The 23427-nt window shown below is 38.6% G+C and overlaps 1 protein-coding gene across 2 annotated transcripts in view; it reads right to left on the bottom strand.

The window, feature by feature from the left end:
* LOC136866307 (calnexin) overlaps positions 1-23427 on the bottom strand; it is a 134482-nt gene that overhangs the window by 31562 nt on the left and 79493 nt on the right. For both annotated transcript variants that reach the window (XM_067143150.2, XM_067143151.2), the window contains exon 9: positions 14335-14460. In XM_067143150.2, the coding sequence (XP_066999251.2) occupies positions 14335-14460 (126 nt within the window). The remainder of the gene's footprint in view (positions 1-14334; positions 14461-23427) is intronic.

Below are 23427 nucleotides of genomic sequence, written 5' to 3'. Positions count from 1 at the left end.
AACTTTATACAAAGAATTTTTCAGTTTCCTGTCAGCCCAGTACTTCGTCATTCTCTCGGATCTTATCTTTCTTCATTGGAAATCAGCCCTTCCTATTGTCTGTCTGTTGGTTCTGGTTGAAATCTTGTTTGCTTGTCTGTGAGTTTCCTGATTTTGTTGGTTTTTTTTCTTAGGTCTTCCAATATACTTTGTAGTTCATATCTTCCTTGATTTCTGTAATCCACTTAATGTTGCACTTACTATTCCATAATTTTTCTATTATTCTCCTGATGATCCTGTTCTCTGGTGTCCTGATTAGATGTCCAAAAAATGAAATGAGTTTCTTCCCGATTGTGCTCATTAATGGTTCTATTTCCTTGTAGACTGTTTCATTAGAAGCTACTCTCCAGTGTCCATCTTTTTGGTATGATTTGTTAATGCACGTTCTTATGATTCTTCTCCCTATCTTGAGTATTTTGTCTATTTGTGCAGTGATAGTTCTTTTGAGGATGGTTTCACTTGCATGTGTTATTTCTGCTTGATTGACTGACTGTTTTAATTTTGTTGCTATTGACAGGCCCTTTTTGTTGTAGGTATCCTTGGTGACATATTGTGCTATGGTCAATGTATTTATTGTTATGCAATACTGGCTTTTCATTGGGGTTATATGTTATGATTTCTCCCAGATATTTAAATTTATCTACAATTTTGATTTCTTGGTTTACTATGGCAATTTTGATTGTGAGTGGTGGGTCAGTTAACATGATTACTGTCTTTTCAAAAGATATTCCGAGACCAATTTTCTGAGCTATTTCCTGTAGTGATATCACTTGTCTGGTTTCCTGAATATTGTTGGACAAGAGAGCAATGTCATCGGCAAATCCTAGGCAATTTAAACTTATGTTGTCTTTGGGTCTTCCAATTCGGATGTTCTTTGGGTTACTCTTGTACCATTCCCTCATTATATATTCCAAGGCACAGTTGAACAGCAGTGGTGACAAGCAATCTCCTTGTCTTAAGCCTGTTTTTATGATGAATGGCTCACAGAATTCCCCTCTGAACTTGACTTTTGATTTAGTGTTGGTTAAGGTGAGTTCTATCAATTTGATTAATTTTGGATGGAGCCCAAAATTTCTTAAAATTCTCAACATTGAAGGTCTATGAATAGTCATAAGCATTTTTAAAGTCCACAAAGGTTATTGCAAGAGGTTTGTATTGCTTCTTGTAATATGCTATGCCTAATTTTAAAGTGATGATTTGTTTTGCACAGCTTCTCCAAGGTCTGAAGCCTCCTTGGTATTCACCTAATTCTTCCTCTAGTTGCTCTCTGATCCTCCTGTATACGATTCTGGAGAAAATCTTGTATGTGCAGTCTAAGAGAGAGATACCTCTGTAATTATCTGGATTGCTTTTATCTCCTTTTTTGTGGAGTGGGTGGATTATGGCTGTGGTCCAATGTTCGGGGAACTTACCTGTTATCTAGATTTATGTTAGGGCCATGTGTAAGGATGTTCAAACTGTATCACTGGCATATTTACACATTTCTGTGAAAACTTGGTCTTCTTCACATGCCTTATAATTAGGGACCTGAAAAATTAGCATCTATTTACAAAGTTAAAATAATTGCATGGTATTATTAATTTTAACGATTCCAAGTTTATGAAGTCCTTGGTTCACACACAATACAAATTCATTGCTCAAACAAAAGCATTGTCAGTACTTCGGCATTGCTTTTTTTCAAATTGCACCGTCTATCTGTAACCACTGTGTTGTAATGAGACAACACACGCTCGCTATCTACATTGTTCGTTGGGATCCACAACAACTCAAGACAGTATTTAGCAAATATGCTGAACTCTGTCTGAACTGCAGTTAATGCAAGCATGATATCACATTTTTCACTTTCTTTCATGTGGGTTTGATTTGCATGTTTCAGAGAACAGTGACCAGAACAGATATCGTTTCGTGAGAGATCTGTTACTCCAAACAATTTCTCAAGCTCATCTAATTTATCAGTGTTATTCAAAATTATACTTTTTGGATACAAAGCTTGAGAAACTGACACAAAATGCTTATGGTTGGGGTCTTTAGCTTTCAATGTGGCTAGCTTTCACTGTGAAAATGAGCAGCTTTGACAAATGTGTCTCTACATGCAGCCTGCGTAGATGAGTGAGCTTAATCAAAGCATCATTAGTTGCTGCAGAAAAATTCCCCTCACAAATGAAGGTAAAACTGGCGTCAAGGTTATGCAGTTTGGGGTACAGGAGATGAGAGGCAGGATAGAGAGACCCTACAAGTTCAGTAAGGAGGTCAACCAATCCAGCTGCATGATCTGTGACAAAAACCATGTGGGAGTGAAGCCTATTCACTTCTCGGTCACTCAGATCAGTCACGTACTTAATTCCACAGCTGTTGATATCTTTCATGTCAGACATCTTGAAAAATGTAACAACATCAGCAAAGTAAGCACACAAATAGAAGACAGCCTGAAACCAGCTATTCCATCGGGTTATGACAGGTGCAGGAAAAACCTTTGCTTCCTTTGAAGCACCATACTTTGATGTTAAAAATTGTAAATAATTATATTTTCGCTGTTCAAAAATGCAGACTTTACCATCGCAACCACGATTTAAATCTGTGATTACTGCGACCCAACTATTGCCAACCAAGCTGATCTTATGTGCCCAGCACTGTACATGCATTAAATGCATTAAATGACCACACTTAATGTTTCATAACACCGGGGCATGTACGGGGCACTGTCACTAACAAACACTGTAACTGCATCATATGGTAAACTATAACTGCGCAGAGCTTCTAAAACAGCATGAGAGCAGTTTGTAGCATTTCCTGCATCATGATAGTCCACAGAAACAACATGCAGCTCTCTTCTCGATCCAGCTGGGACTTGGAATCTATATAAATAAAATCGTAATGACCGTGTGTTTGTACATTGACTATTTTGGCAAAATTTCCGTACAGTTATCCGTTTCAGGTGTAATAATGACCATTTGCACAATTTTTAGCTTTGGTGTCTGTTTGTCTGTCCTCCTATAACTTGAAAACTATTGGATATATTTACACCAAACTTCATATTTAGAATCCACCTGTCCTTCAGCAGGTTTTAGGTCAAATATTTTTCTAAATCCCTGAACTGACCAAGGGTTTATATGAAACTGAAACCGTGATTTTCCACTCCCTCAAAATATACACAAACAAACTTAATGGAAATCTACCTGCATTAATGGAAATTAATTTCTAAACCTTTTTTTTCTTATGTGCATCATTTCGATACCAGGATTAATAAGGGAGATATCATTAATGGACCGTTTTTGGGTACAAGTCCCACCAGACTTAACGCAAGAGCGGGTGCGTGTAAAGCGTATTTCTTCAAACTTGAAAACTACTGAAGATATTTGAACCAAACTTTATATTTAGCATCCACGTGTTCAAGGGTAAGTTTTAAGTTTAGTACCATTGCAAATTCCCAGAATGAACTGGGGTTTTATAGGGAACCGAAATGGCAATTTTACTCTCCCACAATATATAAAGTACAAGACCAACCTGACGAAATCGACCAAAATTGACTGAAATACAATTCTTTTTTTTTTCATGTGCATTTTCTCAACAGGAGGATTAATAAGGGAGATATCATGAAAGATCGGTTTCTCAGGCTAAGACCAAAGGACATAGCCCAAAAGGTGTTATACGTGGAGAGATTCCTTATCTATCTATATAAATCAAATCGTAACGACCATGTGCCTGTGCATTGATTATTTCGGCAAAATTTTCGTACAGCTTTCCGTTTAAGGGGTAATAATGACCATCTGCATATTTTTTAGCTATAGTTTCCTGAAAGTCCTAAGTATTACCCCCCCTCACCCAAAATCAAGGTTGCCTCACAATCTGCCACACGAGCTGGAAAATTGAAATTAAGCAAAATTATATGTTTTAGCCAGTAACCTACAAAAAACTTCCCAAGATCTTTAAATTTTTCACTTTTTATGCTGAAGAACATTGAAATATGGAGGCAATTTAACAAACATGCAGACATTCGTTTCGAGGTATTTCGCGGCGAAATGGTAGGTCATATCACAAACGGATGGCACAATCTGTGTTCAATTTGGAGCGATTTACAATTTTAGTCCTGTGACATTTTGTCGTCTCTCTATCTCCCTTACAGTGTAGATTTGGCTGTATATTTTGACGGTTCATAAATTTTGTGCTTTTTACACGACTGTTACTTAGTTTGACACATTTATAAGAAAGATAGAGTCATCAAATTTGGCACGCACATTGACACGACCAATGGCTATATGCGAACCAAATTTCAGGATTCTAGCTTCAACATAAGTATGTGAAAAATAATGTAAAATGTTCAGATTTCACCCCATTCAAATATAACTCAATTGAACCCATAAATATGGGAGATACAAGAAGATGTTTTAAGACCAAACTTGTAGAGCGATAAATAGGACGTCTGAGGGTGCAAACCGTTTGTTGGTATGATCTACCATTTAAGAGCAGTAAATCTTGAAATGAAGGTTTGCACTTACAAACGTGCCCATGCTTATCTGTACATTGACTATTTTGGCGTAATTTCTGTACAGTTATCCGTTTCAGGTGTAATAATGACCATCTGCATATTTCTTAGCTTTGGAGTCTGTCTGATTGTATGAGTTCTTATAAGTTGAATCTACAATACTTAATGGAAATCCATTTCTAAAATTTCAACCTTGGTCTTATGACTTTTTGTCGTATCTGTATCTCTTAAACATTAGATTCGTCTCCATTTGTCGATTTTAAGTAAATTTGGACTTTTTACATGCATAATTCATACTTTCAATCACTTACAGGAAAGATAGAATCATTAAACTCTACATAAACATATGTGAACCAAATGCTATGTCACATAATTATCTGAAAAGTAATGCAGTGTAAGATAATCTTACACAAATTTCACCCTATTCAACATTTCTAACTCAATCTGACCCATGAATAGATGAGATGCGAGAAAATATCACAGGACCAGCAATTTAGGCCGCTAAATACTGCGTCTTATATGGTAAAATCCTTTGTCGATATGACGTACCGTTTAGCAGCAGTTAATCTGTAAATAAAGGTCTGCAATATTGTAAACATGGATATACTTTCGTATGTTGATATATATATATATATATATATGCATGTTGATTTGTAACGATTGAGAAAGGGTGTGTCTGCTATTGTAATCAGTACTCCCCACACCAACTTTGACTGGCAGTAAGAATGGGGTCCCTATCCAACACCTGTGTAGCTGGCATTAGGAAGGAGGCCCTACCTTTGTAATGAATAATTCACTTCTCAATTTGACTTGCAGAAGGTAAGGGAACATGCAATTTTGTTCAAAAATGGAAACTCCCACCCACTCTGTGCGACTGGCAGTAAGCTGGCTGGCAGTAGGAAAAAGGGCCTGTCATTATAACTGCACAACTCAATTTTGACTGGTAGTAGGGAAGTTGCCTGCCATTATAATAAAAACTCCTCAACCGTAATCTGTCTGGAAGTAGGAAAGCGGGCCTGCCATTCTAACGAAATCTCCCCAAACAGATTGTGACCGCGCAGTAGGCAATGGGGCCTGCCTGCAATTATGTTAACTTCCCAACTCGATTGTGAATGGCAGTAGGCAAGTGAGCCTGCCGTTGCCATCACAACTTTGCAACCCACACTTTACATTGGAAAGAACGTATGGGGACCTCACCATGCCATTTATCGGATAACGCTAAGAGACATGCAATTATAAAACAATCTTATTTACTGCACGTACAGTGTTTACTTCGATATCCGTATACAATGTAGAAAACCGTAGCGAAGCATGGGTACACCTGCTAGTATAATGATAAAAACACAACGGCCCATTCTATCTGTAGTTTCATCACAGAGTATGTTTATGTTCTTCCCCACTAGAACCTCTGATATTCTTTTCTGGTCGTCAGATGTAACTTCTAGAAAGGAAGAAAGACAAAATATGTAATTTAAAATTAATGGATAAATTGGGTATGGAAATCGCACGCAAATTCAGTATCCTTCAATTTTGCGCGTGGTTTTGATGTTGTAATACCTAAACCATACCAGATCAATGAAATCAAAACTTACCCGGTAAATATACTTCACGTAGAGTTTTCATACATGGCAGCTCTTCATTTGAAAACTCAGTAATCCAGGCTCTTAGCTCTTTGCTTTCCAGCTTTTCCAGAGGTATATTTGCTTTGACAAATATTTCAACTGTGCATTTTGAGAAGTTGTCTCTGGAAATTTTTTGTCAATTACAACTGTGTAAGCACAGAAGATGGCTTTCTTTCAGATGTACTAGCAGCAGGGGTTGAACTTTCTTTATTGCGTCGCTTACCCACGTGTTTTTCAGATTTAACATGTTTCACAATGCTATCTTTTTTTCCCCACCCAACTCGGCAATTACAATACCTGCAAAACACTGTCACTGAATCTGTGGCATATAAACCATCCTTGCACATTGCTAAGCCCTTTTGTGCGCAGTTTTTGTCACGCCCCATAACCTAAACAATCGCTCGACTTTCTACTTTTCACTAGTTTCAATTTTGAACAACAGGAAAACAACGCTGAGTCTATCATTATTTCCGTGACATTCGATTTACATTTCGATAATAATCGATACAGATCTTATCGATTAAAGTCAGCAAGCAGCAATCGATCGGCTACTTTTCTTCATCTTCATCATATTTTGAGTATTTCTGACGATTTTGCCCAAATATGTTGTTTTTGCCAGTAAAATAGCACATTTTCACAGAATTTGCACCAAAATTGCATATTCATACTAATTTCGCATTTTGGGTCACAATTCGCATTTTTTCGTACTTCTATCTATGCGTAAAAATGATTTTATTCCACATTAGAATTACCGTAGGCTTGGATTCAGTACAAGATTCAAAAATTCACATTTATCGCAAACGCAATTTTTTCAGGTCGCTACTTATAAAGTTTCAACTCTATGAGTGCTGTTTCCACCTCTTGGATTGTTGGGGGGGGGGTTATGAGTTCAGGCGGGGTCTTGATGGGCGTGTTTGTATTAATCGCTGAAAGTTTCTGGAGTTCTTCACAATTCAGAAGTTTAATGAATGCTTTTGCCACGATTTTGGTATTTTCCTTGTCATTATAGGTCTTTTTCCATCCTCACTTTTCAGCATTAACGTGAGAGGGGCAAATTTTTGTAGCTGTCTTCCACACATTTTGTAAAATTCTCTGGAATTGGTTATGTGGTAATTTTCTTCTATTGAGTCAATTAGATCTTTCTGTGATTGTCTTTTGGTTTACCTGATAATCTGTGTGAACTTTTTCCTATAATTTTGAGGTTGGTTGCACTTTCTTCTGTTTTGTGTGTTTGAAATTTTAACCATGCCTGATGTCTTTCTTCATGAACTTTGTCACATTCTGAGACCAGGCAGGTCCTTTACGTGTGTTCAATGGGGCTAAATTTTCAGCTTATTGCCTGAGAATTTGAAACCATTCTTCGAAGTTATCTGTCAGTTTTATGTTTTGTGTGACTTCTCTATATCATTTCTAATTACTACTCCATCAGGGAATTGTTACCTCTAGACATGGAGCGGGGCTGTTGTGTATACATTACGTCAGCTCGCCACGGTATGTCTGCCGCGGACGGGAGAGGGGCAAGAGGGGGAACGCATGTACAGTCATTCAATGAGAGCAGTACCACTAACCTGCTTGAAGTTACATTGTACTAGACGATGAAGGTCCTACACACAAAGAATAGATACTAGGTTCTTCATCAGCTGTGTCGGTCTCACTATTCTCACTATTGTCCATACCAGGTTCACTTGCAGTATCAGTATCCATATCACTTTGTTCAGTATTGTCACGACACTCATTTTTATTTGTATTTTCATCATCACTATCGTCACTGTCAAGGCCAACATTTATGATGATATTTTCTATGGCTTCCTTCATTAACCCATCCCTGTACCAATAACTTTCCTCAATTGTTCGTATTTTTTCGCAAGCTTTTGCCCAGTCCTGTTGAGTGATTTCAAGTAAAGAAGGGTTGGTCAGTTCCTTTAGGGTTTTTAAGCTAATAGCAGAGACATTTTTAGCAGCAATCTTTTGTTTTAATAAATTCCAAATAAGTTCAATCGGATTAAGGTCATAATGGTATGGAGGGAGCCTTAAGACAGTAAACCCCTTTTGTTCTAACATTGTATCCACTCTATATGCCGGTTTTGGCTTATTACGTGTTATAAGTTTCAATAGTTCATCTCGTCTCCAAGTGGGATCACAATATATGTTATGCTGAGTAAGCTAGTCTACCATTTCAGCTTTACGAGATGCATTAGTGGGGGCTTTATTGACTTGCACAGGTTGATAGGGCGCGTTATCGATAACAACTATGCTCTCGGGTGGAATATTTGGAATAAGTTCATCTTCTACCCATTTCTGATAATTGCAGCTATTCATTTCATCATGGGAATCTTTGTGATTTGGATTTTGAGTCATAAATGAAATCTGCTCCCTCTATGAAACCCATTTTCCCTCCCGCATGGACAACAATAGCTCGTTGTCCTGGACTGTAATTTGTCATAACCCCTGCGACGTCTTCATGTTGCCAAATTTTTTTACAGTGTAGTGTGTATGAACCCATGTTTCATCCGTGTACACTACTGGTTTATTTGGACCCTTCGCGTTATTTCTTGTAGCTCATAAGTAGTCCGCACGTCTAGCAATAATGCCTGACCTTTCCGCGAAGATAGTTCGTTTATTTTTACACTACCGGAAATAAAACCCCATTTCTTTTACAATTTTCCAGAAAGTTTTCTTTCCTCCCTTAAACTGTATTTCATGTTTCGCAAATACAAGCATTTTCTGCAGTGTTGGAATTTCTTTCTTTTGTTCATAATACTCTAGGAATTTTCTACGAATACGACATTTATCAAAGTCATCTATAGAAATCACTTTTCTTTCAGACCTTTCCCCCCCCCCCCCCCGTGGTGTTTAACCTTTCCGCCGCTTTGCTCCGCCTTTTCAATGTCTTTCAAAATATTTCTTACGTTTTTTTCGGACTTACCAACCATATGCGCCGCCCTTAAAATTGCTTTTTGAAGAGGTATAATTACTTTGTTCTCTTTTTTTCTCTTGCTTACAAAACTGCACGACATTGTATATCATTTTCCTCTCCGCGGAATGAGTCCATTCCCCTCCCCCCTTTTTCTGTTTCGGCGTTTCCATTATTATTCGTACTATGTACTATATGTTCAAGTACATTTACTCCACTGCTCAATGAACAATATAACTATTAATGTTTTCACTTACGTACACGGGTTCACTAATTTACAACGCACAATGCACGATCCAGCACGAATCATTCACTCACACGACATGCAATGAGGTTTCACTGGCGACAACTGCACTTCTATCGCAGGCATGGAGCTGGGCGGAGCGCATTAGTTCCGATTTCTGCTACCAGCAACAATTCGCTGGCTGGGTAATAATTGGTGTGGATCAAAGTTCCTCTTTTGTTTATTGTGTTTTGATTAGTGGTGTGAACTTAATTTTGATTTTGACTATGTAATGATCTGAACCTGTAACTACTACTCTTAATACTTTAACATTGTAGATGTCTCTGTGGAAGGATTTGTCGATATATATACGTCATCCAGCTGCCATTCCCCTTTTCTCCAATCAGGATGTTTCCAAGTTTGTTTGGCTTCGTTTTGAAGTATGTGGACTTTGAGATCAGTTTGTGTTCTCTGCAGAGTTCAACAAGTCTTTGACCATTCTTATCTGTATGCTTATGTAGAGCCCATTTCCCAATAATATCTCGGTAGTTCTTTTCTCTTCCGAGTTGGACACTGAAGTCCCCTAACAGGATCTTAATGTTGTTAATATTTACTTTGTTTACTGTTTGGTCAAGGAGGGAACATTATTAAACATTTTAGAAAATATTTATATAAACCTTGATCAAAAATCCAATCCCATCCATAATCTTAATAAAATCCAAGAAAAAACAAACATCTTGGTTGACACAATAATCGAGAAAGATCTGAAGCAAAGCTCAATTAAGTCAACACGTAATACTGGTCCGTCCTCCCAGCCTTACACTCACTCTCCCTCCCCTCACCCGCCGATTCTCCCACCAAATACAACATCAGAACAGTCGCAAGTCAGTGTTGAGGTCAACATCAACCCAACCTGATCTATACAAGCATAGGGCTGGAGTAAGGAGGAAGCGAGTAATATTTTGCGATTCTTCATATTATCTTTTACTTCTACTTCATTTTTTCATTTTCACACTCTGCTCTGTTTCCACTTTTAGATCCTGGCTATACTTGTACTCTCCATTAAAAAACTGAAACAGATCTTTAAAACTTCATTTCCAGAAGCATGACAAATAGAAGAACATTTAACAGTCTTTGCAATTTTAAGCATTTCCTCCAGCCAACCAATAGTTGTATTAAATACGGTTGGACCCACGCCTGTTACAACTAAATTCGTCCAAGATTGAAGCTATGTACATTTTAAACATAGATTTTTATTGCCTCTGTTGATTGTATTTTATCTGAAGTTTTTTATGTATCACTGTTTTTGTCTTTCATCTTTGTGTTATTTTAGCTGAAGATGACCTCTAGGCTAGATCGAAACATTTCCTATGTAGCTTTTTAGGCAGACCATTTTTCAAATGGCAAACGTGTATTGAACAAGTGGACTTTATACAATTAAATTCTTTTAAAATTTTATCTTAAATACAGTAGAAATCCGCTATAGCGAGTACGGCATATAACGAGAACTCCGTTATAGCGACGACTTTTTTCGGTCCCTTCAAAATTCCTATATTAAACTGTGTATTGTCCTTCGGTTACAGCGAGAACCCTATCACTGGCGCATCCGTTATCACGAGCGATTAAGCGCGCGTGATTTTTTCCGTTACCAATATTTATGCACCCCAGCAATGATACTGCATGCGATCGATTACCTTCGGCATCGTTTCCTCGCTAAATGCACTAGCGATTTCTCTCGTCGACATTCGAAGGCGATGTCGGAGTCGATTAAGAATATCCGTCGACAGCTGTTCCGTAAAGATAATTCGAAATGAAAGAGAGCATATTTTCGTAATAAATGCCTAAATAACTTGTCCGATAACGGTTGTTAACTAGTTAAAAATTAAGGCTGACTAAACGACCGCTTAATTTTGAGGCTAAATACTGCAATTAAGTAAGAATGGGATACACCTCGAGATATGGCAGAGTGCTTAATTGATTTCATAGGTTAGTTTGTATTTTGTCGCGTCTGGTTAAATTACGGAAAGGCTATTATGAAAACTTATAGCGAGAAAGGTATAATTTCTCTACCGGCGCCTGAAGTGTGTTTTCATCGTACGTAGGATACGTGACGCTGTTTGAATAAGAAAACTGAAACCTTTGCAACAAAATGCGATCGATCATTTTCGGTACGGTACAGTTTTCTCACTTTGTGCATTTGCGAGCTCTCTCGCTGACATTCAAAGGCGATGTTGGAGTTGATTAGTAATACCCATCAACTGCTGTTTTCTAAAGAAAATTCGAAATGAAAGAGTATAACACGTTTTCGTAATAAATGCATAAATAACGTGGCCGATAGCAGTTGTAAAAATAAAGACTGAATAAACGATATCTTAATTTTAGTGTTATATACAGAAATTACATAAGAATGTCATACAGCTCAAGATATGGCAGAGTAAATCACTGATTTCAGAGGATATTTCATATCTTCTCGCGTCTAGTTACGGTTATTTACATGTACATTTTTCGCGAGGAGGTTATTTCTCTACATGCGTTTCAAATATGTTTTCATGGTAGGCTACATATACGGTTAGGTTAGGTGACGCTGTTTGAAGAAAAAATCTGAGGTGTTTGCCACAGAAATCTCTGGAGTGATACCGTATTTCTCCGAATCCAAGATTTTTTTTCCCCGCAGAATCTCATGCGAAAACTCAAGGGTTGTTGCATTTGCGGCCTAACAGTGAGTTAATGGATATCACTGGCAACTACCGCAGTAACCACGCTGCTTCTTTTCACATGCGCACATAACTCATTGACAATAAACGACTGCCTCTTTACTACACATTGCTACCGGTTGTACAGTGTACAGTACCTGTGTTTTTCTCAAATCTGCAGAATGGCATCAAAACATGCGACCCTTCGAATTCTTAGAAAAGCCATGGCTACTCAGTGGCAGAGTCATAACGCGTCTATTGTACTTGACGCTTAGCAAAATTAAGGTTTATAGACAGCAGGAATATTTTCGTGATGGATAGTCGTATTGTAAAGATACGTGGAAAAGGTATTGCCGGCAAATTTTCAACGAGTTCTAGTCGATATTTTGATGCCAATTTTAAGTTAATGTTTATTAAACACTCGGAAATGTAGAATAATTGTGCAGCCGCAAGGCCTAACTAAAGCCAATATTTGGCGTTAGCTTGAAGACAAAGAGCTAAAAAATGAATTCAGTGGTCCGCAACAAGGACGCTTTAAACAAGTCGATGATGAAATTGTGAGGTATGAGCACGAAAAACGCAAAGGCGGTTGGCCATACCGTGGCGCAATAAACTCGTTCGTTGACTTTCAACGTTCGCGATTAGGCCTATACATCGCTAGCCGTTGAATTTGGTCGCACCCGACAAGCGAGACGTGCGTGTAGCGGTAGCCGGTTATACCTGACGCTGCGTTAAAATAACAGTTTTATAGACAGCAAGAATAATTTCCTGATGGATCGTTGTATTGTAGAGACGCATGGAATAGGTATTGCCAGCAAATTTTCAACGAGTTCTCTTCGGTATTATGATGCCAATGTTAAGTTAATGGTCCCTTAACCCGCGGGAATAAAGAATAATTGTGCAGCCGCATAAAAAAATGAAATACGGCGTGACGAAAGTAAATGTTCGGCGTCTAAAAATAGTCTAAAAATGCGTAGGCCTGTATGATTTTACAAACTTATTTTTGAGCCTGATTAAAATTTTTTGAAGGAAAAAGTGGGGTTCATCTTGGATTCGGAGAAATACGGAACTATATTTTTTTCAGAATGAAATTAAACATACACGTTTACGTAGTATCGGATTACGAAAAATAACAAACAAGTAAGCCGTAGTGTGGATATCATCTGCGGAAACGCAAGTTTTGAACAAACTGATTGCCGTTTCATACCGATTTTAAAGTACATGAAGGGTTTTCCGACTTTTATGCAAAAATCGGATATAACGACAATCCGTTATAGCGAGTAAATTTTTCGCTGTTATGAATTCTCGCTATAACGGACTTCTACTGTATTTGAAATCAATACAGAACCGGAATGAAGTTCATTACTTGTAATAATCTTCAGGGCTGCAAACAGTGGGATTCAAACTCACGATCTCAAAAATGCAAGCTCATGGCTCCGCAACCCTAACCAGATGGCTAACTTGCTCGGTGGAGGTAATGTCATTGCATATGCCAGAATGATGAAGATGGTTCATTCACTTCACCAAAAGCAGCTAATTTTTACTAAATATTTCAAAGATGACGGTCACTATTGTATTGCTCTTCTATAAACGTTATCATTTTCTCAATCTCGCTGTGGAAGGCACAGAACTCAGGGATGAGCATAGTCCAAACTCAAGCCAGTAAATAGAGCTGTGCACTTCAACATAGTGCAGATGATATAATCACTACCTGAAGAAAATAATAATAATAATAATAATAATAATAATAATAGAGTACCAAAAACGTGGTCATGGGATATTCATTGTATTTTTTTTGTAAAAGGGAGATAAATCCGGTGCTAATTTCGGCTGTTGAAACATTCTAAGTTTTCTTATTGCTGAAAAGACGGACGAAATAGGGATTTTCTTGTCATTGTATTTATGCTATTATTATAAGTTCCTTTCCGTATTCCTACTTTCTATATATGATTTGAGTTGTACTTACATATACATGTTTGAAAACATTTTCCTGACCATTTTACACACCTCTTTTCTTGTGTCCATACAAGAATGATGAATCAAAGTTCCACTTTTCTTACTAACATACAATTAGAAACATGCTTTAGCTTAAGAAGTTAAATATTTCTGATTGCATTATTTACACATGTAACATTACTATCAGTTATTAAATGAATGAGTTTTTAGAACAGCTTCTTATAAGGCTTGAATATTTCAAACAGATAATGTAATTCAAGTTCAACCCCAGTGAGGATTAAAAACTTTTGTCAATCAATCTACTAGAAAGACTAAGTTTGCTTAAACACTTATGATTGAGAACTACAGCTACCCTATAGAGGTTAGTCACAGATACATACGCTACTGCTAATAACTTAGCTTACCTGGGTTGAAGGACCGCAGCAGAATACAAAGATCATTACAATAGGAAGCCCAATCACTATGACATACACTGCCCAGAGCCATGGATGGTCATTAGTGTATCTTACTAGCCTCATCAGTAGACTTTCCTGAGGAGCAATGGAACAATCACTACAGGATTCATACAACTACAGTACAATGGGATTAACACAAATTTTGGATACACACTTCTAGCGACTACCACCCACAGCAAATTACAGTGCATTAGAAAACTCTCCCCTCAAAGAAGGACGTTCGCTAGGGTTGTTTTTACTCTTCTAAAGTCACCTGTCCGTTTATGCAGTACTGTATTTCCTGGCATATTCATTGTCAGGACATAATTATCACATTGCATTTCCCCAGTCCTAAAATCGATACAGAAAGTTTCACGACCTAATCATCATATCACATAATCGTATTATCACATACAGGGTGTATCTAAATTATACTGACAAAAAGGATGACCTTTGTGTTATATAAAAAACGATGGCACAATCTTATTGGCAGCAAAAATTTTTCTTTTAGAGAAAAATGAGGTTATTGAAACCAACATTCAACCTATTAGGTCGTGTTACATACATTTAGTACGTGTTGAAGAGATGTTAAGTACAGAACAAAAATGGCCAACCAGACACCAGTGGGATCTGAACCCACAACCTCACGATTTCGGGTCGGTTGCTCTACCAATTGAGCTATGGTGGCCTAGGCCATCTCTGTTCTGTTGGAAAGGATCTAAGCTACAGGTCTGGCACAACTGCCATCACACTGTAGAGTGCGTTTAAGTTGCCCGTTGAGGGCCAAGTCAATGAATATTGAATTTTCACGACCGCATTGTAATCTACAGTGTGATGGCAGTTGTGCCAGACCTGTAGCATAGATCCTTTCGAACAGAACAAAGATGGCCTAGGCAACCATAGCTTAATCGGTAGAACAACCGACACGAAATCAGGAGGTTGTGGGTTCGGATCCCACTGGTGTCTGGTTGGCCATTTTTGTTCTGTACTTAACATCTCTTCAACACGTACTAAACGTATGTAACACGACCTAATAGGTTGAAAGTTGGTTTTGATTACAATGCGGTCGTGAAAATTCAATATTCATTAAAAATGAGGTTACTTTGCTACTTCCGGTTGCGGGAATCGAACTTATGACCTTGCCGCATTTGTTGTGCCAGAGCGTAAATCACTGCCCACTGTTGTGCTTCAGGGAAGTGGGCTGTATGACAGAGACAGAGATAATGTTCCGCGTGAATGCACTAGTTTCTCCGTTCGACTCATATTGTGTCCTTGTCTCTTACAGGCAATACCCACAGTTTGTTCCTTAAACAGCCATAACTGCAAGCACGCACGCACGCACGCACGCACGCACGCACATTAAGACGTACTTGCCAGCGAAGGAATGCACCATATCATTTCTCCTCTTGTCTGTTGGTATCGGTAACGTTCTTTATTATTAAACATGTGCAAAGATGCATCACTTCCGCCACACGATCATACATTCCTTTACCTATAACATTGTGAAAGAAACAAAATATTTAACGAAAGAAACAATATGCCCAATGGTTCGATTACAGTAAATCTTCAATATTCCCCCCCTTCTACTTCAATCTTCATCTAACAAGAAAAGTCTATAGGAGTTAAATCGGCCAAGCGCGGAGGCCATTTAACTGGCCCACCACGGCCTACCCATCTCCCTGGATTTTAGTGCTGTGTGACATAGTAAGTAAAATGCGGTGGAGGGCTATTATCATACAGCCACATTTCGTGCTGAATACCCAGAGGAACATCTTCCAATAAACCATGCAGTGATTCTACCAAGAAATCGTAGCATTCCTCACCGTTCAGGTGAGGAGGAAGGACATATGGCCCAAGTAAATAGTCATCAGCAATACCGGCCCAAATATTGACACTAAAACAATGCTGAAATGTGCGCACTACTGTCATACAAAGGGTTTCTTCTACCCTCCTGCATGCAGTTACCTACCTGCCAATAGTCACGAAGGTTGAGTGATGAGATTGGCAGTGATTAGGAAGCCGGACATCACAAATCAGTGCGGCTTCTCTCCTGTAGCCATTTGCTGCGCCATAGACTAGGTGCATATCAGCCATTTCTTTGTTGGTGTACCGAAATTGAGCCATTCTCACCAATATATACCACAAATCTAGTAGCTAATATGGACAACAACAACAACAACCAAACTGCATACTGCCGAGCAGGGCTGGAAAGTGACTGCCTAAATGAACGAGAAACTTGTGCATTCACACTAAGCATTATCTCTGTCTCCGCCTATCATACACCTCACTTCCCCCACCTTTCACTCCTCTGAAGCACAGCAGCGGGCGGTGATTTACACTCAGGCAGAGCAATACGGCAAGTTCGACAATTTGAATTGCGCACCTGGAAGTAATATAGCACGCAAAGATCGAACTGGTTTAAAATTGCTCGAGCATCTCCCCCTAGCACAGGAAGATGGAGAACCCCAGAGTGTGTTACAGGCATTCACGTCTCCCAGCATGAGGAAAAGAGGAGGTAACTGAGCAATTAAATCTTGTAGTGCATTGATTTCAAGATCGTAGTCCGGTGGAATGTACATGTTGCACACCGTTGTCATTACTGGCAACGGAGTGCGAATTGCAATTGCATCTAGCCGAGTACGGAGCGGTACTTCCTCGCTGAAGATGTCGGAGCGAACTAGGGTACAAACGCCCCCAGTAGCTGAGCTATCCACAGCCACTCCGTCTTTAGAATAAATACAATATCCTCTCAGTCATGTCGTGTCCAGGTCTCAAACAAGATTCCTGTAGACAGGCCGCATAGATGGATATCAATTGACGTAACTCAGCTAGGCGACAGTGATAACTATTGCAGTGGATTGGAAGCGATTCGAAATTAGGACAATTCCTTGCCCTTCTTTCGGTCAGCTACCTGCCAATTTCTGCCGTCTTTGTCAGTGTCCGTGTTGTCATCGTCACCATCCACAATAATGATGGCTTCAGTCTCCATTGTGTCCTCAGCGGGAAGTGACTTGAAGACCGAGCCCTCTGTAGATGGTGAGCTCTCTGACTTTGAACGGTGAGCATTCTTCCTGGGAGAACTGAGTTCCCCAGAAATGGATCGAACATGAGATCGTCGACGCCTCTTGTTCTTTCCTTATTCTTTGGAGGAGAACCGGCAGATGGTTTGCCGGTCTTCTTTGGGGATGCTGTGATCCCCGATGGGGTTGGATAAGACTTTTTCTCCAACTCCTTAGGGGAGCACTGTGCTTCCCTTTCTCCTCCTCCTTTACCTGTGCTTTGGTAGGAAGGCTGAAAGGTTTTCCAGCCAAATTTGGGGAAGTCTTTCCCCCTGCACTTGTAGGGGAGGACTTCCCAGCAGAAGGTGCCTGGGAAGTGCCCTTTCCAGAAGTTTTCGGCAATAACTTGCTTACCGATGCTTTTGTTGGGATTTGGTCTTTCTTTTCTTGGATATTAGTGCTGTGAGGAACTGTCTGTTTGCTAGTTGATGGTTTCACGGGAGTGGTTCGTACAAAACTTGTTGGTGTTATCGGTACTTCCGCTGCCTTCTCAGCAAAGGAGACTGAGAATTCTGGAAGGGCCATTGATTTAAATTTCCTCCGGGCGTCTGGATAAGATAGTTTATTCAGTGTCTTAGTCTCCTGGATCTTCTTATCTTCCTTGAATTTTGGACAATGCATTCTACACCGGTATGTGCCCCTTTTCCACATTCCCCACGTTGTTGAGCCTTGGCAGCGCAGAGATGTGTGACCAAACAGTTGGCAGTTGTAACAACGCATAGTTGCTGGAATATAAGGTCTTACCGTCAGCATATACATTGAATCTTTAATTCGTTCGGGCAGTGTGTGCTTGTCAAAGGTGAGTATGAAAGCACCTGTGTTGTGAAGAATGTCTCCAACACACCTCTTGACACTCTTGACGTCGGAAACTCCCCGACGTGCAAGGCTTCGGATGAGATCATCTTCAGAGGCTTTGACTAAGTCTCTGTGAAAGATAACTCTTTTAATGGAGTTCAGGGACTTATGCTTTTTCACCGTAACATGTACTGGTCCAAACATTGTAGCTTCCAGTAACCCTCTTCCTCTGTATAACCATAGTGGTCTTGATAAGTACGGAGCCATCTCGCAGTTTCCGCATCTCATCAACCTCTCCACCAACAATATCCTCCACAGCATTACTAATCAGAAACAGATTTTCTGGAAGGAAGCTCTATCCATCAACTCTGGGGGCAACAAGGAATCGAGGCAGATTTCCTCAGACGTTTCCCTATTGAACAAATCACAGGCTCGGTTGAAACATTTACGTTTCTTTGCGGTACAATTTAAAGACGCAATTTTAAGGCCTGCAGCATTCAACGAATTAAAATCAAACTAAAAAACCATGCATAGTCCCACGAGTACCCGGGATATAAAAGGTCGACCTTCAGCAGAGTCCTGACGTACCAAAGGCAAGGCTATATACTGCAGAGGGCGCCCGGTATCTGCAGGGGGGTCGCCAAGAACTACTCTCCCAGTAGCCATGCATCACCTCGCAACAACCCGAAACTTGGGATTGGGGTGGGCTGCTAAGAACTACTGTCCCAGTAGCCATGCATCACCTTGCCACGACCCGAAACTTGCGATTGGGGGAGGATAAAACCTCCGTACTAACCGATTCTACCCAAGGCAGAGAGGGTGGCCAGACAGGGAGAGAAATGAAATTTAAGAAGGTGAGGATAGAAGGGTAGAAATAGTTATGAAAACTAAAGAGCACAGACACCTCTCAGGCAACTCGGGGGACACCTTGTTAGTCTGGACCTACACCAAGGCCAATCCAGCATGGGTAACCCTGAGCTGGCACAGCCCTCGGGATCAAAAAGCACAAACCTTCACATCGATGTCAAGGCCTTGGTGTACATAGAGGGGGTAGGAGGTTCAACAGGTACAGCTACAGTCCAATGTACCCGGTTGAGTTTGGTAGATAAGGGTGTATATGCCAGTGTCTCGCACAGCAATTCTTCTGTGCTGTCCATTGTGCCAATGTGCTATCATCTATATCATCTATGTCCCACTCCAGTCACCCGGGTGTGGTTAACAAGCCTCCTCCACTCCTTTATATCCTTCCACTTTTCCTGCTATATTACTTCCACCACATCGAATCCAGCTTCTCTAATGTCCTTCCAAATTTGATCCATCCACCTTCTTCTCAGTCTTCAAACTGGTCTCTTTCCCTTAACTTCTCTTTCCAATTCCCGTCTTGCTACCTATTCCTTTCCCATTCTTTTTAGATGTCCGAACCACCTCAGTCTTCCTTTCTGTATGTTCTGTACCAACGGTTCTATATTTAGCTCTTCTCTGATTTTAATATTTTGAATTCTATCTCTTCTTGTTTTTTAACCAATGTTCTTAAAAATTTCATTTCTACTGCTTGGATCTTACTATCCTGTCTCTTATTAGTTACCAGCGTTTCTAGTCCATATGTTACAACTGGTATGAAATACTGTTTATATGATGATAATTTTGTTCTCTTGGGTACTCTGCCATCCCTGTGCTATTGTGTGTTTAGTTATTTGCTCACGCAGCATTGTGTGCATTACGATCTGGTCACTGTGTATATTATCATAATAATCGGCAAGCGTTTAACAATAAACCTTTGTTATATTGCTCAGTGTATTCATGCAATGTGCTAGAATGTCATCTACAAAAAACTGGTCCGAATGTCAAGAAAACAGCAGGTGTAGGAAACCATATATTACATTCATCTGGCAAACAGTGGACTCAGTGAGTTCATGGTATCTTTCACATAGAGAAGAATTGTACTGGTTGACACTAATAAAAGATAGCTTGCTAATGTTTAGTTCTTCAGTGTTGATAAACTCATCAGCAAGACTCCCGAAGTCGACAAAGCACTACAAAAAATAACCAGAAAGAAGCCAATAAATGAAGAACAGAAGTACATAAGAATGAGGCATTTTCTGGAGAAAGAGGAACGCAAAATGTTCTACTGGAATCTGCTTGGTAGTCCTGAGGATGTCGATTCTGAAAGTGAAGATACAGAAAACTGATCACAGTGTCTTCATTATGCATGATAATGCTGAGAATGAATAAATGTTAGTTACACATTATTTTATTTACATTTTCAAATAAATAAGTGTAATTTTCAGATCATGTTCTGTTTAATTTCTCACATTATTTATTGAAAAGTGGGTCAAACAATACCGAGTGGTTCAAGGTGAGAGTTAATAATCCAGTGCAGTGAAACTGGGAAAAGATTACTTTTATGAAAATGCTCTTGTAAGATATTGAAATGTTAAAATTCACATTTCAAGTGAACAAGCTATCCCACAACCATGTAAATATTTACAGACGTTAAGAAATTTTTAAAGCCAAATTTTGTTATGTAATGATAAAAAATTTATTTGTTGTAGTATATTTGCACTTCAAGACCACAGGTAATTATTATTCCTGGTCTCCTTTGGTAGAAAAGGGTGAAAATGCCAGTTTGCAAGGGAACTCTATTATTGGCTTATACTGGAAAAAATGTTTCTGGTACTTTCACCCTTTTTCATATTAGGTCCACGAGTTACCAGTTACAAAAAATGCTAATTAAGGTTCACCTAATCAATACTTGTATTACCCATGATGAGTTACAATTGGTCAGTTATACATAAAATATACATTAAAACATATGAACCTTCATGACAAATTAAATTAATATCCCTTGAAAACAGTGGAACGTCATGTTAAATTCAATGCACATACAGAAAATAATTAACACTTCTTAGAATTCTTAAAATTATTTTGAAAAAAAAGTGTCATGTTAAACACTACACATGAATTTGGTGATGAGTGCATGAATTGTCAGTTGTATTATGAGCACTCATTAGATCGGTTAACATAAAGGGAGATATGCATTTTCGTAAGTTAAATAATGTGTGTTGTTCATGGAATGGAGCTAAAAACATATTAAAACACTGTACAGCTTAGGAAATTCTTAAAAAGTAGTGCTTCGTAATGAAGAGAACGTCCTGTTTGAAACACCGTGTTTTGTTAGATGTGAATGGCATATTTTTTTTTTTAACTGACCAATTGAAACTCATCACGAGTAATACAAGTATTGATTAGATTGATCTTAATTAACATTTTATTTTGTAAAAAAAAAAACAAAAAAACAAACAAACAAAAAACCAAAACTGATTACATCCATTACAGGCAATAAACAAACCTTATAAAAATAGAAAACAATAGCCTGCTTTGGTTTAACTATTATATTACTGTAAACATATGTTTTTCTGCCTATTTTGATCATATAAAGAAACATCCTTAATAGAAAATTTCTGCTTTTCCATACCAATTCACATGGATCATGTTAATAACCATGTTATATACCCAAGACTGGCAGGGATGGATACAGCTAAGAATAACAACTAATCTACATGACAACAAAGAGAAGCTCATCAAATCATGTAACCAACATCCTAATCAGCATACGTAATAAAGTGGAGGTTACTACTTCAAACAGTATATTTGAACTTTTTACTGGGGACCTACTGGTTTGTCACCGATGCCATAAAGTGAATGTAGCATGAGCTGAAGCATAAGTACCTGAGATACAGTAGAACCCTAATTTAATGACAAAACATTTCCCATATTACATGAAAGATTTAACAAATTATTCATATAATCAATCCATTTTGGAGTTCTATTTTCATTTATATACAGCCTAGGGATAAAAGTAAAACTGCGGTGATATTACTGTCTTTTATACAACAAAATTAAGCAAGGCCATTTAGCCTTAAACTTGCCAGGATAATCAATCAATCAATATTATACTAATATCAGTATATTAATCAATGGGTGAAGTTTGAGAAAACAAAAGGGTTTTAATTTAATAATATCTGGAATCATACAGTAAAACTTCTTATAATGTTCCACATTTAAATGTTCTTTTACGTGTACTTGTTCTTTTCCCAAAGTCCTGTGTAAGCACCCATTGTTTGATATTTGGTTTTGGTTTGTATGTTTTTGTGGTATGATTATCATACGGCAAAGAATATTAAAAATTGTGAAGAAAAGTAACTAACAAAAGTAGGTTGTTACTACCATAGAATTACATAACACACTGAAGGCAGACCCTGAACGGAGGTTGCTACCCCATGTAGACCGGATAGTTCAGGCCTCATCTGATCGCCAAGTAGGCATCAATTTTGGAAAGGAGACAAAGTCTTTCATAGTGCATTGGCACTGCTAGTGGCTTCAAGTTGGCTATGCAGTGGCCTCCACGGTATGCGCTAGCCTCGCGTCTTGGTGGGTGTGCCAAGTACCAACTGATGAGCCCAACTTAGCACACAGGGACGAAACACAGGCAACCAAGAATGAGTTAGATGGAAAATTTATAATGTCTAATAACGGACCATTATATTGGTATTATAAATTTACTCATTCAGGACAAATATTTCATGTTCCCTTTGAGAATCAACATCTATATCACCTCCAAGAAAGAAATTATATTGCTGCACTCAAATTAGCGCAACTCAAAATGTATTCAAGATATCAACCTCAAACTTGGAACTATGTTGCTTAATAGTCTGTACTTGTGATATCTTTCAAAGTTGTACCATTCGCGGCTCCATTTAATAGTATTTTGTGTAGTAAGAATGCCCTTTTTGTGCCATTCATGTACTCATTGTTTTCAAGTATGCAAGAATTTCTCTTTACAGCTACTCCCCGTTTAGCGTTAGCGTTAATCATTAGAAATATCTAATTCACTGTCACTTGGTACCTATTATAACCAGTCTGTACATAATTAATCACAATTATCGGTAGCCGTTGGCAAATGAATATGCCACACCAAGTTGACATCTGTACTGGAGCTCCAGGGAATACCTCTACATATCAGACATTATTTTGTTAAATACATGAAGGTTTAAAGAAAGAAAGATGCAGCGATAATTTATATTACATGACTATACTGTTTGGAACTTCTAATCTCACCCACAATTTCACTAATAATCAAGGAAATACGAGGTGCATGAAAGCGAGAATTCTCATAGCCCATCACCTAGTGTCGGCTGTCACCTACTGT

This window comes from Anabrus simplex, chromosome 3 (genome assembly GCF_040414725.1).
Source record: "Anabrus simplex isolate iqAnaSimp1 chromosome 3, ASM4041472v1, whole genome shotgun sequence".
NCBI lineage: Eukaryota > Metazoa > Arthropoda > Insecta > Orthoptera > Tettigoniidae > Anabrus > Anabrus simplex.
Note: the sequence above shows the minus strand (reverse complement) of the source record. Positions and strands in the feature narration are given on the sequence as shown.